Below are 21,979 nucleotides of genomic sequence, written 5' to 3' on the forward strand. Positions count from 1 at the left end.
AAGTCACACAATATCCTGAGAGATCCCACCCATCCTGCTCACAACCTCTTTGAACTGTTGCCTTCGGGCAGAAGATACAGGACAATGAAAACACGAACCACACGCCTTCTGAATAGTTTCTATCCAAGAGCTCTGATTGCACTAAATAATGATCTCAAGGCCAGTTGTAAGAAATAGCAAGCAGTGAGTAGTAAGGAATGAGATAGGTTTTAGGTTATGCTATGCTTCTAATAGGTTATGTTATATTTTGGATTATGTTATGTTTTAATAGATTATGTCTGAATAGGATGAGAGTGTTGGAGATACGTGCGAATGTGTATGTGAATCCGGTCTTGGGTGCTTGATTTTCGTTGTTGTGTATACTATGTATATACGGACAATGACAATAAATTTATCTAATCTAATCTAATCTAATCTAATCTAACCCTCGCCCTTTCCGAGATCGCACAAGCCGCTCTCCTTCTGGCCGATTGCGGGGACACGTGGAGAGGCGGAACCGAGCCCCGAGCGCGGCTTGGGCTCGTGGCTGCGGAGCCCCGGGGGCGGGCGAGTGGGGGCGTCCCGACGTGCGGGAAAATCTCTCTCTCCCCCCCCCCCCACCGCGAATATTTGGGGACGGGGGTGCGGGGGAGCGAGGAGGGGCGTCACCCCGGACCAAGCCCTCCCCCTTCGGAAAGACTTTCACTTTCGCCTAAACAAAACCCAGGCAGCCTGGTCCTCAGGCAACTGCTTTCTCGTGGGGTTCGCGAGCATGTGAGAAGCCCGAACGACGCTGGGGAGAAACCCCCCCTTCCTCCGCCCTCCCTCTAAACCTCGATCGTTCATAGGTAAGTTAGGGTGTTATGGGAAATACTAGCTCCCCTCTTCGGTTCAGCGAAGGGTCGGCACCGACTGGCAGAGGCTCTCCGGGCGTTTTCCCGATTCCTTGCGGCTTACCATGGCAAGATGTCAGGATTCGAACCCAGCGCCTCCCGCGTGCGTGCCGCCAGCAGTCAGGGCAAGGGGATCGGCGCAGGGGGGAAATCGAGAGGGGGGGACCTGCCGCTTCCAACCTTGGCTTCCGCGCTTGCAGATGGAGCCCCCAAGCGCCAAGATCGCGGAGGCTTCATAGAATCACAGAATTCTACAGCGGGAAGGGGCCTCTAGGGTCATCTAGTCCAACCCCCTGCAACGCAGTAATATTTTGCCCAATGGGGGGCTCGAACCCGGGGCCTTGAGGTGAAGAGCCTTAGGCTCTGCCGACTGAGCTGCTCTCTCACTCCTTGTGGTTCTTTCTCAGCTTCACGATGATTTATGGATTTATATCCAGCCCTTGTATCAAGGAGGTGCCTATATAGGTATTTGCGGGGGGGGGGGGGACAGAGAGAAGGGCCTCCGATGGGGCAGGGCTTGAAGGTAAAGGGGCTAGTGGGGAGAGACCCCTGCCTGAAATCCTGGAGGGCTGCTGCCAGTCAGTGTAGGCACCACTATGGTAGATGGGGATAGTGGACCTGGCAGCATGTTCTGAAAGGGATGGTAAAAAGTGACAGGTGAAATTAAGAAGTTGCCTCTGCTCCCCACTTGAAGAGTAGTGGAGAATCCCAGGAACCATAGTCTGCTCGGAGGACTGGGAATTGTCCGGCCTGTAAAGTCAGCACCCTTAAAAAACTACAGTTCCCAGAATCTTTCCAGAGGCGCCCTGGGTGTGCTCTAAATGCACAGTGTGCATGGGACCTATCTCTGGAAGTGAACGGCTTCTGCAGCTTGTTTCAGACTGACGTGGAACTGACTCCCTCAGCAGGTTGTGGACTCTCCTTCCTCCGAGGTTTCTAAGCAGAGGCTGGATGGCCATCCGTCGGGGATGCTGTAGCTGAGATTCCTGCATTGGGGTCCCCCCCCCCCCAGCACTACAATTGTATGATAAAGCCTTTCCCAGCCCTACCTGGAAATGTCAGGGGCTGAACCCAGGACCTCCTGCATGCCAGTCAGGCACTCTCCCACTGAGCCACAACTCCTCCCCATGTGCTCAAGGCTGTTTTTATTGTCTCTCTCTTGCTTATTCAATAGAGAGGTGCAGAAGCAGCTCGGACAGTTTTGCACACTGCCGCTCTCCCATCCACACACAAAACCATCCTGCCAACTGAAGCAGTGCCTCTGCGCTGCGGCATCTTTGCCTGCGGCATCTTTGCCATGCGGTCCTAGTCCAGTTCAGCAGAGATCAGAGGTTTGGGCAGTAGCATGCCAGATTCGCACAGGCGGCCCTGAATCTTGGGAACCGCGTGCATATCAGAACACGCCCTCTGCCGCCAGCTGACTTATCAAAACGTGCTTTCTCCAAACCAAATGCTTGCAAGCAGAGAAAAAGCAAGGAATGATCCATGCCTCTTGAGAAAGTGGATGGAACTTCCCCTTCTCCTCTTATAAACACTGGAACTTGTAGACATTCAACAGAGATGACAGTGGGGCGGGGTTGGACTAGATGACTCTGGGAGTCTCTTCCAACTCTGTGGTTCTGTGTGGGAAGATCCAGGACACATGAAAGGAAGTACGTCTTCATGCAGGAGAGAGGAAAATGTGGTTGGAATGGAATGGAGTATCCTGGAAGTGAGCATGGCTGACTAGAATCTAGAAGAAGCCCAGGGCCCCTCCAGATGTGTTGTGGGTTGTGTACTCACGATAGTATCAGCAGTTGGTTATACTCCGTCTCGCTTTCCATACAGCTTGTACCTGCAATGGTTTTGGGGTGGACATATACTGCTTTGTTTCTATTAGTGCATGTCCTAGAGTCTAGGACAGGGTCAGCAAACTTTTTCAGCAGGGGGCCGGTCTACTGTCCCTCAGACCTTGTGGGGGGCCGGACTATATTTTTTGCAGGGGGGGAGCAGGAAATGAACAAATTCTTATGCCCCACAAATAACCCAGAGATGCATTTTAGCTTTTCTGACTTCTCCTTCCTTGGAGGTTTTGAAACAGAGGCTGGATGGCTCTTTAGCTGTGATTCCTGCATTGCAAGATGTCCCTTGTGGTCCCTTCCAGCTCTGTAATTCTGCGGTTCTATGAAACGTTCTGGTTTTGTTTTGGTGGCACCACTTTTGTTGCATTGTGGTGCAAGAGTACCTCTCCAGATGGCAGTAACAGGGGGGAAGCAATTGCAGAACGATGCGGAATGCACTGTGATTGCATACCTGGGCAATTTATGTGGTGATTGTTTCAGTTTGTTTGTGTGCTTTTTGGTGCCTTTCATTTATTGCTTATTACGATACTTTTGTTATGCTTGCAATATGTGAATCTTGTTATGTTATAAGCTGCCTTGCGCATGGTTTTAACTATGAAATAAGATGATGATGGTGATGATGATGATGATGATGATGATGAAGAAACCCACAGGAAATGCACTGGGGAGGGTGAGATAAAGCTTGTTTTGACACATCCTCTAGCCTCTCCACAAACAAATCAGAATGGATGTTCATTAAATAGCCCATGTTGTCTGATCTCCCTGTGAACAAACCCAGATGAATGTTCAACAAACAGGTTGTCTGGAGACGCCCAATGGCACGTTGCAGAATATACCTCACTCATACTGCAAGATTTGGTTGCAGGTTCCATTTGTTGTATGGTCAAGCTATTGGGTTGGCAGCCTGTTAAGAATAATGCTGGATCCTGACTGTGCAGTCGTATCCTGGAATCCTGGGAACTGGACGTTGCTTAAGCAATCTTGGAATTGTAGCGCTGTGAGGGGTAAACTGCAGTTCCCAGATTCTTGGGTGGGGGCCTTCTGCTTTACATGTATGGTGTGTTCACGGCAGGGGCGCCGACTTGCCTCCCACAATGAGGGGGCGCGGTCATGTGACGTGTCACGTGATGCTGGTGGCATGCACCAGGCTGGGACAAGCAAAAGCAGACACGCTTGTCCCAGACACCGCCTGGCTCCTGGGCTGGGGCTGGGGCACACTGAGGGCTCCTGGCAGTGGCAGGGGTGGCCCCCTCCATATTAGGGGGCACCGCACCCTGCCAAAAAATATTGGGGTGCTGAAGCCCCCTTCACCCCATATACCTGGTGCCACTGGTTCACAGACTTGCAGAATGGAGGGCAGAACACTTGCATGCCATGTAAACAGCTAGGACCTGCAATAAAATGTTGTGGTTTGGGGCCCTCTCCCCCAATTTTCCGTTCCCCCTCTGACTCCGTTTTCAGTTCATCCTTCCCCCAGCATTCAGTCAGCATTCTGTAGTCATTGAGCATGCTTAATCCTGGGGGGCCTTGGGTTTCTCCCTGCTCTTACAGATTGATTTCCTCAAGTATTTTTTTGTACTTCTGCATACCTGGGGATTCCCCCCAACACATTCCTCTTGCTTCTTGTGGCTTTGACCACATAAGCAATGGCACTCATGCACGCATGAACATGAGAAACAGAAGAAATTTGATACACCTGTATTGCTTGTGCACCACATCCTTCCCCTAGGGAGCTTAGAGCAGTCTAGATAGTGGTGGTGGTTGTTATTCCATTTTATCCTCCTAACGACCCTGTGAGGTAGGCTAGCCTGAGCTAATTGTTGTGGGAGCCCCATGGATGTGTGAGGACTTGGAACCCCAGGAAGTTCAGTACCCTGTTTCCTGCTACACTACACAGGCTTTCTAGCCATTTGGCTACTTAAAATATAGCAGAGTGGTGGATTATTCTTCCCCATTCTTTTCAGTGCATGGATATGGGTGAAATATTCACTGTCATCTTAATATTTCTGACTATTCAGCCGGAATAGTAATTGGACGGATGGACGGTCATTGTACTCTCAATGTGAGCTAATGGGATTCCCCCACTTTCCTTCCTCTTCTTTATTTAACGTGTTATAAACAATTCATTTAAAAAGAATAAGCTAGTCTCATGCAGAAAGGTAGAACCTAAATCCCCTGCCCCCAGGGCTATCAGTGGGCCTTACGTGGAACTTCCTTGTTGCGCTAAAGCTTTGCAAAACAGTGGAGATGTCTCGCTGTTACTGTTTGCAGAGCTGTCAGCAGCTCAGCTCAACCAAGAGGGATTCCATACACCCCCTTCTCTTCTTCATAGGAGTTAAGGAGCTGCTGCTTTCGGAGCTGTCCCTATGTGTCATTTAGCGCCAAGCTGCACCTGATCTGGAGTTAGGAATGTGTGTGGGACCGGGGAATTGAAGCTCGTTCACATTTAAAGGCAAACACACCTCCTTTGTGCTTTCCTGCGCCCAGCCGCCTTTTGAAATCTGCAGCTCTCCGAAGCTTGCAGTACCGTTATCCAGATGCATGTGCTAAGGTTAGGTGTGCGTGAAAATAATGTGACAAACAAACAAACAAACAAACAAACAAACAAACCCACAACCAAAAGGGCGGAAATCACTTTGAACTTTGGGCAACCTTGCACATAAACGTTTGCACATTTGGAGACATTTGCACTAGAATGCTGATGAATTGTCACTGTTTTTAAAAAAGCAAAACTATTGCGGAAACATGGGGGACTGAACTTAAGACTGGAAAAACAAGCAACTAAAATTGATTCGTTTATTCCTGCCGGGAGACACTTTGTATCCATATTTCATATTAACTCATTTATTTGGTTTTGTGTTCACCACTTAATGGATTTTTTAAAATACACAGTTTATAAATTCTTCTAAACAAGCAAATAACATAAAGGGAAGGAGTTTAGAAAATGCATATTGCATTAGCTCATGGGGTGGATGACCAGCCTGTTAATGGGGTTGGAGAAGATGTGAGAAGATAGTTGTTTAACCCTCTTGCACTGAGCATTGGAGAGCTTTGCAAAACACCAAGATCTTTTGCAACTAGGTGCAACACGTGGACCAAACGCCTCCCCTCTACTTTATAAGCATCTATTGCTTACTCTCTGTGCAGCAAGGAAGTGAGAGTGGGGAAACTGTTAGAATAATGGAGGAAGGGACTGGAACTTAAAAGCAGAAGAGCCCTGCTGATATTGCTGATCCTGTAAGACCATAGCCCTGTCAGCATAATAAAATTTGCAAAAAAAAACCAACCCCCAAACCCAGCAATAACCACCACCCAAAACCAGCTAGCTATATTAGCATTAGATCAGTGCAAGGCCGTTTGTCAGTGTGAATTGTAGGACTTATGTATGGAGATATTATGATCCTAAGGATGGAAAATCTTGAGAGGCAGCAATGTCTTTGAAAGAAATTCTCAATCACATTTATGGTTTTGATTGATTGATTGATATTTATTCAATGATATACAAAAATACATACCCATTACAGAGTATTTTTTAATGTTATACTGAGATGAAACAGCTACTTAGAGAGCAAAATCAGAAGGAAGAAAAGGAAAGGAGAAACCTAAAGAAAGAGAAAGCGAGAGAAAAGGAAAATAAAGGGGAAAAACTAAAGAAGGATAAAGAAGAAAACAATAAAAGGATTTCTGGCTCTCTGTCCTTGCAGCTACAATATTTTTTCAATCTTTAAATCCAGTTACTATGAGTTCATTTTCTCTTTCATGCAAAAAGTCCTTAAGAAATTTCCAGTCCTTAACAAATGTCAGTAATGGTTTTTCTCTAATTATACATGTTAACTTTGCCATCTCAGCCAAGTCCAGTAGCTTTATCACCATTCTTCTGTAGTGGGCAGGGCTGTGTCTTTCCATCTTTGTGCATATATATAGCAGGCACGTCCAACATCCAACAGGTCGCCATCCACCATCCAACAGTAAAAAAAACTGGCCAGGCAGGTTATAGCAAGTCATTGGAAAAATGCAGAAGAGCTAAGGGTGAACCAATGGAGGAAAAAAATGAATAATGTTATAATTTTAGAATATTTAACTGTGAAGATACACAGAATGAAAGGTTTTAAGGTCAGTGAGAAAGAGGAGGATTGGTTTGAGAAGATATTGAATTATTTGGGTAGATTTGAACAATTTGGGGCAATTAAAATGTTAAAAGTTAAATAAACCTTGTGGAGCGAGGAGTGTTAATGTATATAGAATTGTACATAAGGTCGATTCAAATATGTTATTATTGATTATGTATACTCAATGTATCTGCCGCCTGGGGGGTTTCACTGTTGGGTTTTGGTTGTTGGTAAAAAAAGGGGGGGTGGGAATGTGGCCTTAAGTGGGACTTTGTTCTGGGTAAGCATGCATAGAATTGCACTGTAAGATTTCTTGTTATGCTAAAAATGGTAATGTATTAAGTTTTGTATATATAATTCTCTTAATTTCTGTTTACGTTATGCGGATAAATTACAATTTTTGTGATGGAATTTTGTGCACTGCTAATCAGGTGCCTTATTGATCTAAGTCCTGTATAGTGGTACCTTGGGTTATATATGCTTCAGGTTACAGACTCTGTTAACCCAGAAATAGTGTTTCAGGTTAAGCACTTTGCTTCAGGATGAGAACAGAAAACGTGCTCCGGTGGCACGGCGGCAGCAGCAGCAGCAGCAGCAGCAGGAGGCCCCATTAGCTAAAGTGGTGCTTCAGGTTAAGAACAGTTTCAGGTTAAGTACGGACCTCTGGAACGAATTAAGTACTTAACCCGAGGTACCACTGTATTTGCTATGACAGTAAACTGCAACAGATGGACCCCGCAACAAAAAAATACCAAAAAAAAAAAAAAACTGGCAGTGATCTACCACACTCTCCCATTGTCATTCTTCAACTTAATATTATTATATGTGTGGCTGGGGAAACCCAGCCAGATGGGCAGGGTATAAATAATAAATTATGATTATTGTCAGGGTTTCAGGGACAGAGAGCGAGGGGGAGGGGTCCCAGGGTGACGAGGAAGAGGACGACGATGACCCGAGGTTGTCAGTGAGTCCGTCAAGTGAATCCGAGGATTCCCAAAAGGGAGCCCCCCTGGTCAGGCCAAGGGGCAGTAGAGAGGGAAGCAGTCAGAAGCAGGGGAACGAAGAGGGAATCCTCAGTGGGGGTTGGAGATCGGGACCGGCCTCTCCGTCGGAACGGAGTGAAGGGGGTGGAGTTACCAGTGTGTCAGAAAGAGCAGAACAGGGAGCAGAGAGGGGAAGGAGTTCGGAGCAGAACATCCTGCCGGAAGGGGAGGAGTGTAGTACCGAGAGTAGCGTAACGGTCGAAAGGAAGGTCAGAGGCAACGTACGCGCGCCAAGTTCAAATGTGGAGGCGCGCGGAAATGAGGAGAGCCCTGAGGAGGAGCCTGGTCCCAAAGCACGAAGGAGGGGGGAGCAGGCGTCAGAAGACTCAGCCTCGGGGGAGTCCCGAAGGGAGGGAGCACAGGGGGGCAGGAAGACCCTGCGGAAAAGGAAGGAGAGGAAAAGGTGGAGCAGTACAAGCCTCTTAAGCTGGTGCAGGGGCGGGACTGACTCAGAGGGGACTTCAAACATCTAAGGGTAAAAGATGCTGAGCCACGGAGCTTGGATGTAAAAACAACAATGTTCTTCAATAAAACCTTTTGTATATAACTTGGACTGGATTTTGGTCTCTTGTGAGCTGGGACCTCGGGTGGCTCTGACAGTAAGTCCCCTCCCAAAGAACGCAAATTTTTTTTTTGCAAAGCTCACAAACGGTGACAGCCATGAGTGCGGAGGATCAGCTGACAGCACTACGAACTACAGTTTCCGAACTCACTGCTGCAGTCCTTGCGTCTCAGAAGAAGCATGACGAAATGGAGAAGCGCTGCCAGGACCTGCAAACAAGGTGGGAGCGTGCAAACAGGGAAGGGTTCCCAGGGTCCAGATCAGAGGGCATTGGACTTGGAAGGCGGGGGGGCAGCCTAGTCACCCACTTCGATGGGAACCTGAAGCACTACCCCAGTTTCAGAGCAGACGTTTTGTATGCATTACACTTGCTTCGTCATGACTTTAAAGATGAGGAGGAGAAAGTGGGGTTTATTGTTTCTCACTTGCATGGGCCGGCCAGAGACTGGTTGCGCAATTTGTGGCGTGAAGATGGCCCTGCCCGCCGCGATTCTGATGAATTCATTAAAGCGATGGATGCCTGCTTCCAGTCAACCGTAGATTTGGATCTTGCACGCAGGGAGATATTTGGACTGCGGCAAGGCAAAGCCACTGTGCGTCAGTACCATTCCAGATTTTTTGCTTTACTGACTGCGTTACGCTGGGAGAAAGACTGCACACCTGTGAGGGATTTGTTCTGGGAGGGTCTCAGCGGTCCCATAAAGGACGAACTTGCCAGGGGAGACAGACCTCAGACCCTGGAGGAGGTGGTGCAGAGGGCTCTGGCGATTGGGATACGTCACGAGGGACGTCCTTGGCACAATGAGGAAGAACGTCAGGTGCGTCCACCAGCGAGGACGTCTTCTTTCATCCCCAGGGAGTTCAGTCAGTCACATCCCTCGCCGCTAGGGAGGCAGGGGGAGGAGCCGATGGAACTTGGTGGTGCTAAGGCTCAAGCAACAGCCAGAGCCCCAGTTTCCGGTGCAGTAAAGGCGAAGCCTCCTAGAGGGACCAGGAAGTGTTACATCTGCGACAGTGCACTGCACATGGCGAAAGAGTGCCCCCAGAGGCTCCAGAAGCACACTGCAGCTTTAGCGACGGTAGCTGCAGAAGTGATCCAGGAAGAGGAACCTCAGGGAAACGACAATGCCTGGCTGCAAGCAGGATTGCTGGGGCTCAGCCAGGCAAATCTGTAGAACAGTCCCCAGCGTCTTTGCAACCCACAGACCCTTTACCACCCAAGCCAGCGGTGCAGCTCACTGCAACACTTCAGTTGCCAAATGGGACCACCCTAGAAGTGCCCCTCACGATCGATTCGGGGAGCAACGCCGATTTCGTGGGGATGCAATTCGTCAAGCAGCATCGCATAGCGCTTCTGCCCGCCACAACGCCTCTGAACGTAGTCACGGTGGATGGCAGGAAATTGCTAGGAGGGCAAGTTGTGCAACAGACACCTCCCATGGTGATGCGGATAGGAGATCACCGAGAAGTCATTAGCTTCAATGTCACCCAACTGTCTGACACGCCTATAGTATTAGGCATGAGTTGGCTGGAGAGACACAGTCCTGCTGTAGCGTGGTACCAACGCCAGATCACCTTTTGCTCATCGTACTGTGCTCAAAATTGCATCCAGTCCTGCCAGGAGGAGGGGGCTGAGCACCAGCTGCGACTTGGCATGGTGCAGGCAGTACCTAGCAAGTACGAAGGGTTCCTGGAGGTTTTCTGCGAGAAGGAAGCTGACCAGTTGCCGCCCCACAGACCTTATGATTGTGCCATCGACCTGGTGCCGGGGGCGCAGTTGCCGACTGCAAAACTGTATTCCATGTCTGAGGACGAGATGCAAGAGCTCAGGGAGTTCATAGAGCACAATTTGAAGCGTGGATTCATCCGGGAATCGAAAGCAGTGGGGGGCAGTCCTGTGTTCTTTGTAAAGAAGAAAGACACGCCCCAAAAAAGACTCATTGTGGATTATAGGTTCATAAACAGTATGACCAAGCCCAAGGCCTTCCCCATGCCCAAGATAGATGATCTCCTAGCAACCGTGAGGAAGGGGAAGATCTTCACCAAGTTGGATCTGCGTGGAGCGTATAACCTCATACGCATCCGGGAGGGCGATGAGTGGAAAACGGCCATGTTCACGCCTCTGGGCACGTATGAATACAGAGTTATGCCGTTTGGTCTCCAAAATGGATCTCACGTATTCCAAGCCTTTATGCATCACGTGCTAGCGGGACTCCTCTACAAGAAATGTGTGTGTTTCCTCGACGACATCCTGATCTTTTCGGAGACGGAAGAGGCCCACGAGAGGGACGTAAAGGAAGTCCTGCAAAGACTACGGGAGAACAGGCTCTACGCCAAGTTAGAGAAGTGCCAGTTTGATGTGACGGAGGTGGATTTCCTGGGCTACAAGCTGTCCGACAAGGGGCTGGCCATGGACAGCGTCAAGGTCCGCGCGGTGTTGGACTGGAAGAGCCCACACAATCGGAAGGAAGTCCAGAGATTCGTCGGCTTCGCCAACTTCTACCGCAAATTCATCAGAGGTTTTGCAAAGGAGACAGCAGCGATCACGGACACTCTGAGTTCCAAGAAGAAGAGGTTCGTGTGGACGGAACAGGCGGAGCGCTCTTTTCGGAAGCTTAAAAGCCTTTTCGCCTCCGAGGAGCAGCTGCTGCACGTGGATCCAGGCAGGCCCATGCGAGTAGAGACCGACGCGTCAGACAGGGCGGTTGGAGCCGTGCTCCTGCAAGAAGATCCACATGGGAACTGGAGACCCGGTGCCTTTTACTCCCGAAAGCTCAGCAAGGCGGAGCAAAACTACACCATATGGGACAGAGAGCTGTTGGCCATTCACGCAGCGTTCAAAGCGTGGCGACACTTCCTCATAGGAGCCAAGCACACAGTACAGGTCCGCACGGATCACAAGAACCTAGAGTATTGGCACACGGCGAAGCTCCAAAGCCAGAGACACATGCGCTGGGCGGAATTCTTCGCGGATTTCGACTTCCGGATAGAGTACATCCCCGGAGATTCCAACGTTATAGCCGATGCGCTATCCAGGAAACCGCAATATCTCGATGAAGCGACACCAGTAGCAGCCAGGCACATTTTCGCACCGCAGGCGTGGTCGTGCGCTGCCATCACAGTAGATCTGGACGCGGTGCGACGCGCGTTGCAAGTGGATCAGTTCGCACAGTCCAAAATGGAGGAGTTGCGCAGAGGTGTGCAGAGTGGCGAAGATTTCCAACTACGCGACGGGCTGCTAACTCGCAAAGGTGCCCTCTACGTGCCAAGCGACGAGCTTCGCGCAAAGGTTCTGCAGCAGTTGCACGACGCCCCCAGTGCGGGCCACTTCGGCAAGGAGAAGACAATAGAACTGGTGGCAAGGGACTTTTGGTGGCCTCGGATGCGTGGAGAGGTAGCGGATTACGTCGCCAGGTGTGACACTTGTCAAAGGTCCAAGCCAGTACACCAGAAGCCAGCGGGGCTGTTGGAACCGCTGGAAACGCCACAGCAACCGTGGGAGAGGGTAGCCCTGGACTTCGTTACTGACCTGCCCAGCTCCAGAGGGAAGACGGCGGTACTGGTGGTTGTGGACCTGTTCACCAAGATGGCGCACTTCATTCCGTGCGCAAAGGTGGCGACGGCGGAACAGACTGCCAAACTCTTCATTGATCACGTGTTCAAGGTGCATGGGCTGCCGCAGTCCATCCTGTCCGACAGGGGGCGCCAGTTTGTTTCCAATTTTTGGCAGAAGCTTTTAGGTATCCTGAACGTCAAGATCAACCTTACGTCGGCGAGACACCCACAGACCAACGGCCAAGCTGAGAGGGTCAACGCGATCATGCAGCAGTACCTGAGATGTTACGCCAATCAGCGACCCGCAGCTTGGGTGGACTACCTGCCGATGGCAGAGTTTGCCTATAACAACACGAAGCACGCGTCCACAGGGGTGACGCCGTTCTTCGCGAACAACGGTCGTCATCCCAGAACCTTCCCGGGGTTCGGGGCACCGAGAGAGGGGGTGCCGCAAGAAGCCGACCAGTTTGCAGCGGAGCTGCAGGAGGTGCACGAAGAGTTGCGGAGACATTTGGAGCTGGCCAAGCAAGCATATAAGGTGCAGGCAGACAAAAACAGGAGAGCGGGGGAGGAGATCCAGGTGGGGGACTGGGTGTGGTTAGCGGCCCAAGCGATGCCAGCCAAGTCGTTGGCCAAGAAGAAGCTAGGGCACAGGCAGTTAGGGCCGTACCAGGTGGAGGCTAAGATCAACCCTGTAGCCTTTCGACTAGCCCTCCCCGAAGGTTCCAGAGTGCATCCGGTATTTCACAGGTCGGTGCTCACCCCCTACAAGGCACCGCACAGGTTTCAGGAGTCTGAAACAGTCCCGCAACTACACACGAAGTCACAGGAGAGGGAGAGGGCGCCTAGGGCCGAACCACTCAACGAGGTCACAGAAATCCTGGACTCGAGATGGGGGAAAGAGGGGGTAGAATACTTTCTAGCCACAGAGGGCACTCCAGCCAGTGCCAACGGTTGGGTGCCGGGCTACGCTTTAGACGAACCTCTTCTAAAAGACGAGTTCCATGCCCTTTTCCCGCATAGACCCATGCCAGCCGAGTACTTTGATGACTGGCTCTTTACGCCCACACTCTCAGACAGTACTTTCCGGGGTTTTTCTTCAGCTGAGGAGAGAACGCCAGAATCTAGCCCGCCCAGGGGATCGTGCTCAGGGGTGGACACAGAACCCTCTTATTGGTGGGACGAGCAACCAGAGGAGGACTGGCGCAGGAAATGGCTGACGGGACCTTGGCCGGCAGCACCAGACGAGGTACCAATGGAAGAGGGAGAAGAGAACACTTTGGGTCAAGAACCCGAATTCGAACACTCATACACCGAACTGCAAGCAGAGGAAATGGAGGTACACAACCTGTATCCTGCATCCACCTCCGAAGAGCTGCAGCTCCTACAACCTGCACCCGATGGGCGGGAGGGGGGAAGGGGGGGCTTCGAGGGGGGGATGGATGTCAGGGTTTCAGGGACAGAGAGCGAGGGGGAGGGGTCCCAGGGTGACGAGGAAGAGGACGACGATGACCCGAGGTTGTCAGTGAGTCCGTCAAGTGAATCCGAGGATTCCCAAAAGGGAGCCCCCCTGGTCAGGCCAAGGGGCAGTAGAGAGGGAAGCAGTCAGAAGCAGGGGAACGAAGAGGGAATCCCCAGTGGGGGTTGGAGATCGGGACCGGCCTCTCCGTCGGAACGGAGTGAAGGGGGTGGAGTTACCAGTGTGTCAGAAAGAGCAGAACAGGGAGCAGAGAGGGGAAGGAGTTCGGAGCAGAACATCCTGCCGGAAGGGGAGGAGTGTAGTACCGAGAGTAGCGTAACGGTCGAAAGGAAGGTCAGAGGCAACGTACGCGCGCCAAGTTCAAATGTGGAGGCGCGCGGAAATGAGGAGAGCCCTGAGGAGGAGCCTGGTCCCAAAGCACGAAGGAGGGGGGAGCAGGCGTCAGAAGACTCAGCCTCGGGGGAGTCCCGAAGGGAGGGAGCACAGGGGGGCAGGAAGACCCTGCGGAAAAGGAAGGAGAGGAAAAGGTGGAGCAGTACAAGCCTCTTAAGCTGGTGCAGGGGCGGGACTGACTCAGAGGGGACTTCAAACATCTAAGGGTAAAAGATGCTGAGCCACGGAGCTTGGATGTAACGACAACAATGTTCTTCAATAAAACCTTTTGTATATAACTTGGACTGGATTTTGGTCTCTTGTGAGCTGGGACCTCGGGTGGCTCTGACAATTATGATAAAAATAATTTAAAAAATTATTACCCCACACACACACACACCAGCCCCCTCCCAGGGCCATTGGTGCACACGGGAAGCCAACACGTCCCCAAATGTCCAATTCCCCCTTTACCGGATGGGAAAACTCCGTGGGGGGAGGGGCAGTGGTTTACTTTTGAATTAATGCAGCTGGTCAGGAGCTGGAAAGGTGGGAGAAGTTCAGCATCCATGCAGAACTAGGAGGGAGAGGGTTTTCTTTCCATGGGAACCGGCAGGAGAGGGGAGAGGGAGGAGAAACATCGTGGTCTCTCTCTCTCTCTGCCCTTCTTTCGGCTCCCTTTCCCGGGTGGCCAGCTGACTGGGCGCATAGCTCTCAACCTTCCCTTTTTTCCCAGGAAATTCCCTTATTCCAGCAGCGTTTCCCGCTGCTTTCCCAGATTGTTAGATATCCCATAGACAGTCCTCGGGACAGGTGAGGCTTCTGATCCCTTATTTTCGAGGCTGCTGATCCTTTACTTTCAAATCTGAAAGTTGACAGCTATGACTGGGCGTCGGGCAAAGCCTGCGGCTGAGCAGGGTGCTTGAACCTCGAGTCGACCGTGGTTGTCGCGTTGAACATACATGGCCTATAGCAATCTCACGGCTGTAAGCATATAAAGTGGTACCTCGGGTTAAGTACTAAATTCATTCCGAAGGTCCATTCTTAACCTGAAACTGTTCTTAACCTGAAGCGCCACTTTAGCTGATGGGGCCTCCTGCTGCTGCCGCGCTGCCGGAGCACGATTTCTGTTCTCATCCTGAAGCAAAGTTCTTAACCCGAGGTACTATTTCTGGGTTAGCGGAGTCTGTATGCAATCTAATGCAGTGGCCCTGAGAGGAAAAATGCAGAATATGCTACCAGGACAGAGCTGAGCTTCCTGAGAACTCTGCTTTCGTTCTATATAAATAAAGCAAGTTCCAGATCCTTACATATGCAATAGTACACCTTCTTCTCTCAGGGAAATGAAGTCATCATCAAGGCTGTACAGTGGTACCTCGGGTTAAGAACTTAATTCGTTCTGGAGGTTCATTCTTAACCTGAAACTGTTATTAACCTGAGGTACCACTTTAGCTAATGGGGCCTCCCACTGCCGCTGCACAATTTCTGTTCTCATCCTGAAGCAAAGTTCTTAACCCGAGGTACTATTTCTGGGTTAGCGGAGTCTGTAACCTGAAGCGTCTGTAACCTGAAGCATATTTAACCCAAGGTACCACAGTTTGAAAGCACATCAAAGTGCAAGTAGATAATTAGGTACCGCTCCTGCGGGAAGGTAATCGGCGTTTCCGTGCACTGCTCTGATTCGCCAGAATCAGCTTAGCCATGCTGGCCACATGACCCGGAAGCTGTACACCGGCTCCCTTGGCCAATAAAGCGAGATGAGCGCCACAACCCCAGAGTTGGTCACAACTGGACCTAATGGTCAGGGGTCCCTTTACCTTTACCTTACCACTGTATTGCAGTCCTCTTCCATAACCCCTTTCTAATTGCGTGTCCCCTAGCCCGAAAAGCAAGAGTTCTGGCTTCAACTGAACAGTAAGCTTTAAAATCTGCTGTATCCACGGAGAGCATGAGACTCTTAATCTCAGAATTGTGGGTTTGAAGCCTATTATTAGCACTGCATTGCATTGCAGGGGGCTGGACTAGATGACCCCCAGGGTCCCTTCCAACTCCACAGTTCTATGATTTTATGATTCTGTGTATTCGTATCCAGTATATTTTAGCTTTTTTTTACATGCCCCCCAGGCATGATAAAATGTCTCTTCATGTTCTTGTCATTTTCCAGCAAACATTTGAAACGTCTTTATACATTCTGAATAGTTTCTCAGGAGTTGAATACCCGTTGAAATCAACAAACCCAAGTTCATCCAGGCCATGGACTTCAGTGGCTCTAATCTGAGTAGGACTAGCATTGACTCCCAACCCCTAGTGCAGAAGCAGCCTTGGAGGCACCCGGGTCTTTGCTGTGAGCATCAATAGTCTGGGATGGGTGGGCCTTTGGTTTGACCCAGGTCTCTTCAGTCTTACGCCTCTTTCCCGGATAATAGCAGCTAATATAGACCCTGTCAGAATGCACATGGAATCTCGTCCCATTGTGCCAAGATTTGGCAGCAACCTGCAGGCTAAATTTCATCTGTTATTCTGTTTGGCCGAGTTTGGAGAGAGGTTTACCAGGTGGCCAGGTAAGGAACAGATCAGGCAGTGCTCCTGTATCATTAATAGTTGTGTTAAAGAAGGAATTTCAGTAGCTGTACCTTGTCCCTTTTCTTTTTTGCCTCTGGTGGCCCTGTCAGGTAGTTTTTTGCCCTGTCTGGTGGCCCCTTGCACAGGCATGACTTAACTGAAAAGCACTCTTCTCCTTTCCGAATCCTTATTTAGCTTTCACCCTCTTTTCCTGCCCTGCACCCCAAATCATTTGTGGCTTTTTGGTATCCTTCTTAATTTGGTTTTGGAGTTGCCACTCTTGGTTCACCCAATTTTTTTAATGGGGAATTCACATGATGTCATTTCCCGCCCATTGTATTCCAGTCATTGCCCACGCACACACCTAATTTGTGGCAAGGTAAACAGCTTAAAATCCTGCCATTGTGTACTGGCAAAGTGCTATTACGGCTTTCCAAGAAGGGCCAGAGATCACTGATAAAAGCTTTGTATGCAGAAAGTCTCAAGTTCACTTCTGGCATCTTCTGTTTAAAAAGGAACAGATGGCAGCGTACAGAAAAGCTCTTTCCTAAGGAAGGGGTGAGGAAGCTTCGTTTATTTTTCCATTAAAGGCCATAGGAAAGTCAACCAGGGGCTGTGGAAAATGGTGGGTGGCGTTAGAGCCAGTGGTGGGTGGAGTCAGAGCCCCAAGTGGGTGGGGTCTGAAACAATGCAGGATTGCATAGCATTGTAATGTATTGTTCTATGTGCCTCCCCATATCTCTCTCTGTGGGCCTAATAATAATAATAATAACAACAACAATCTTTCACATCTACTGATGATTACAGCTGTCTCTGCTATGCTTCCTTAACTGGAATCTAGGTTAGCAAAAGGTTAGCAAAAGCAAATGATTAACATCCAGGCTATAATAAATGAATTAATTGTATGCTCCTCTGTTTGCTGTATGAGTCTTCTCATCGCTTGCTAGTGGGACAATCTGTAAAACCCTATGCTCTAGTCTTCTAACCCACTAATAAGTCCCTGTTCCAAATTTACAATGCAATCCAGGAGCCCTGTCTCTGTTTTACTTCCAAAGACACCTGTGATTCTGTTTGGGTGTTGATCTTCTTTACCTCTTTTACTCAGTCTATGATGAGGATAACATGCATGTGCTACACATACAAAAAAAAAATCTCAGAGTGAAGGAAAGCAAAGTCTTATTAAAACAAATGGTGCAAATAAAGTAGGCAACTTATTTAACAACAACAACAACCTGCCCTTCATTCAAAAGCCCCAGAGAGGGTTACAATTTTTTAAAAAAAGTTAAATAAAGAAAAACATTTTTAAACAATTTACAATTACAGAAGTAAGGTGGGCCTTAAAAATATTCATTTCAGTTGTCAAAAGCCAGGGTAAAGCAGTGTATCTTTAGGCTGAGCGCCACTTGTTACTCACAGACCACAACATCCACATTCTAGCATTGTTGTTGTTGTTGTTGTTGTTGTTATCATCATCATCATCATCATCATTATTATATTCAATTTATATACTGCCCTTTATCAAAAGATCTCAGGGCTGTTTGCAACATTAAGAACACATTTTACGGTGCATCAATAATAAAAAGGTCCTTTTCTTCTAGCCGTGGCAGTTTTAATCTGAAATCTTAGGCTCAGTACTGCGCCCAGAGCTCAGAAACTGCTCGCGCTAATGGAATTCCCTGTCGTAAAACGCGCCTAGAACAATGGGAGTTTCAAATGCTGCCTCTTCCACTGTCAAACAGCTCTTACTTTCAGAAAGTTTTTTCTGAATGTTTAGTCGGAATCTCCTTTCTTGTGACTTGAAGCTGTTGCTTCGAGTCCAACCTTCCAGAGCAGGAGAAAAGAAGCTCCAGTTTGCTTACTCATATATAGAATTTCTTACTTGGCTGGTAAGTCCCTATTTTAGTCCTGGAAGACGCATGTTGGACAGGATGTTACACTGGCAGGGCTTGGACCTAATGTGAGCAATTAACTGTGGTTACGGAAATTAAGGTGTGCACAAGCTGTAAACCAACCACAATCAAGAAACAAACCAGGCTTGGGTTTATTGTGGTTTATTTAGGAGAATAAGTAGGAGAATGCTATGATTCAGTTAAATATTAAACCTGCTACATCTTTGTTCTTTCCATTGGAAGCACGGATGGAAGGCTCTGCCAATTTCACTCCCCAAGTTCACATTTTTTTCCAATCTTAAATTCAGTTTTCCACGTTTTGCAGCAATTTTTGCAAGCCATTATTTCCCCTAACATAATAACCTTTTATATGTTATTTTCCACAAACTTATTCATTGTTATACACACTTAATATATGTGTTTTTGCAAGCATTGTTTGGTTGGACAATTGCATGGCAAGGTGTGAATTTTGAAGGACAGCAGTTTCCCAGTTTGCAATTTCTCTGTGCAAATTTGCAAAATTGATTCAGCTTTATAAATGCAGCCTGTTCTCACAATGGCCAGCCAGATTTCTGTGGGAAACCCTCAGGCAAGACATGACTATCTTGCGGTTCCCAGCAACTGGCATTCAGAAGCATACTGTCTTCATCCATGGAGGCAGCACTCTGATAATGGTCTCGCCTGCTTTACGTCAACAGGAGCACCCACCATGTCAGTCAGAAAATTCCCCAGAGCATTCAGGAATCCAGTGGATTCCATAAGTCTCTGGGGGCAGGCCAACCTAACAGGCCGGGTCTCATAATTCCCAGGGGCTGCCAACTAACCAAACCTCACCAAGAAATGTTCCATCCACAACAATGGGAGTTAGAAAAACCTGTCGGCGCACCAACCAGCCCTCCTGTTGAAAAGACTGTCTTGGGAGTGTGACCTGCCACATCCATCAGGCTGGTGCTGTGCTGAGACTGTGGAATTCAACGTCCGGTACGCTTCCACTGCAACTCAGTGTTGCCCCGGCATTTAGCAGAGATTGTGCACAGCGGTCTGTGTTCTGTGTGGTTACTGTTGCGTTCTAGTGGAGCTCTATATAAGCAGGCTGGCTGAACCCTTCAGTTCAGTTCTGTCCTGGCCTGTGAATAAACAAGAGCTGTTTGAAGAATCGCTATGTCGTCTGATATGTTCACCCACAACTTAACAGAGATTACTCAAGCATGCAGAAAAGTCTTTGTACGCAGCTTATTTCCTAATCTAAGAAGCGTTTATTTTACAGCAATTAATCAGCAGCCGATTAATTCGGTTGCCAATTGTAATTGCTGCTGTAAAACAATAAGACTGTGACCAGAGCAACATGCTTCGGGACCAATCCTCCCAGTTCTGCCCATTGAGCCTCTCAAATGGGATGGTGTAGGACTCCTGGACTTCTGCCATCTTCTCCCCCGGGGCTTAGCCTACTCATGTTCAGTAGCTCCTGGCACCCGGTCCTGAAGAGGTGTCCTTCACCAGCGAGTTTCACTGCCCACAGGCAGGTCCTCCAGCCGGCCTTTCTTTTCTTTTCTTTTTTTAATAATATTTATTCAGAGTTTAAAGATTACAAAAAGAAAAAAGGAAAATACAAAATACAAAAAAAATACAACATCAAAAGAATAAAAAGAATACAATCATTTTTTAAAAAAGAAAAAGAACAGATTAAACCTTTACATAACTTTCTTCCTTTACTTATTTCCTTGACCTCCTCACACCTCCCATTTTTGTATTCTAGTTTGAATTGTTATTTCAGCAAATCCTTCCAACCTTGTTTTTATCTAAATAATTTGATTTAATATATTGTAGTTTTACGTTCTCTCTTTCATCAATTTCATCAATTCATTTTTACTTAATCCTTTATATCATTTCTACCAAAACCACATAATTTTCTTTTTCCAACATCTTTCTAACAATCCTTAATTTTACAATATTTTTGAAGATATACTTTAAATTTTTTCCAATCTTCTTCCACCGATTCTTCTCCTTGGTCCAGGATTCTGCCAGTCATCTCAGCCAATTCCATATATTCCATCACCTTCGTCTGCCATTCTTCCCGGGTGGGTAGATCTTGTGTCTTCCAATACTTTGCGATGAGTATTCTTGCTGCTGTTGTGGCGTACATAAAAATATTTCTGTCCTCCCTTCGCACCAATTGCCCAGGAGAAAGGCCTCTGGTTTCTTCAGAAAGGTATATTTAAATACCTTTTTCCATTTCATTATATATCATCTCCCAGAAGACCTTAATCTTAGGGCATGTCCACCAAAGGTGAAAGAATGTGCCCTCAATCTCTTTACATTTCCAACATTTATTATCGGGCAAATGATAAATTTTTACCAGCTTGACTGGGGTTAAGTACCACCTGTAAATCATTTTCATTATATTCTCTCTTAAGGCATTACATGCCGTAAACTTAATACCTGTGGTCCATAACTTTTCCCAGTCAGCCATCATAATGTTATGCCCAACATCTTGTCCCCATTTAATCATGGCAGATTTAACCATTTCATCTTGTGTGTTCCATTTCAACAGCACGTTATACATTCTTGATAGATTCTTGGTTTTAGGATCTAACAATTCTGTTTCCAATTTTGATTTTTCCACCTGAAAACCAATTTTCTTATCCAAATTATAAACCTCCCTTATTTGATAATAATGAAGCCAGTCTCGTATTTTAGTTTTTAAACTGTCAAAGCTCTGCAGTTTTAATCTATCTCCAACTTGTTCCAAAATTTCCCAATATTTTGGCCAATTTGTCTCCATATTAAGTTTTTTCAGAGCCTTAGCCTCCATTGGTGACAGCCACCTTGGCATTTTACTTTCAAGCAAATCCTTATATCTCATCCATACATTAAACAGTGCTTTCCTGACAACCTCCAGCCGCCCTTTCTCCCACACAGATACAGCCGCACAGCTGACTCCGTAACCTGTGGAATCACACACACAGGAACTTCAACAGAGACAACCCCATGGATGTGATGGAGGCTCTGATGCTGCAGGCTGCTCCATCAAGTTGGCCCCTGCGTGGATGTTGAAATCCCCCACTACAGGTCAAATGGTGGATGACTGAAGAATCATTATGCGTAATGCGGCGTAATGGTTAGAGCGTTGGACTAGGACCCTGGAGAGCAGAGTTTGAATCCCCATTCAGCTGGGTGACCTTGGGCCAGTCACCATCTCATAGCCTAGCCTAGCCTACCTCACAGGGTTGTTGTGAGGATGAAATGGGGAGGAGGAGACCCATGTTCACCACCTTGAGATCCTTGGAAGATAAATGCAATGAATAAATGAATAAACAGTGTTTCATGTGAACCAGTGCTATTTTTCTAGAAAAAGAGGTGCTGAAACTCACCCTGAGTGCCTCCCTTGTTCCCTTATAATGGCGAGTTCCGGGGAGTTCCAGCTCAAAAGAAGCCCTGATGTTAGGTATTTTTTATTATTTTGCATAAGTTGTAGTGCAAAACATCTGGAAGGCCCCACATTGGTAAATGCTGGTTTTGCTACATCCCAAGTCCGTGTTTCCTTGGCCTCTTAACCCCTAACCATCCTTTCTTTTATCCCCACAGCTCCCCCCCCTTTCTGGAGGGGTAATCCTCAGCATGTTGGTCATCCACCAGACCATGTGGAGATGATTTGGCGCCATGCAACCCCAGAGTCTTTTGTGGTAAGTTTTCAAAA

The 21,979-nt window shown here is 48.1% G+C and overlaps 1 protein-coding gene across 1 annotated transcript in view; it reads left to right on the plus strand.

Annotated features, from left to right (window-relative positions):
• Positions 1–508: 508 nt before the first annotated feature.
• FLT3LG (fms related receptor tyrosine kinase 3 ligand) overlaps positions 509–21,979 on the plus strand; it is a 30,679-nt gene continuing 9,208 nt past the window's right edge. Inside the window, exons 1-2 of the mRNA XM_083708005.1 lie at positions 509–827; positions 21,868–21,965. Coding sequence (XP_083564131.1) covers positions 21,930–21,965 — 36 coding nt within the window. The 5' untranslated portion in view covers positions 509–827; positions 21,868–21,929. The remainder of the gene's footprint in view (positions 828–21,867; positions 21,966–21,979) is intronic.

This window comes from Podarcis gaigeae (genome assembly GCF_964106915.1).
Source record: "Podarcis gaigeae genome assembly, chromosome: 13".
NCBI lineage: Eukaryota > Metazoa > Chordata > Lepidosauria > Squamata > Lacertidae > Podarcis > Podarcis gaigeae.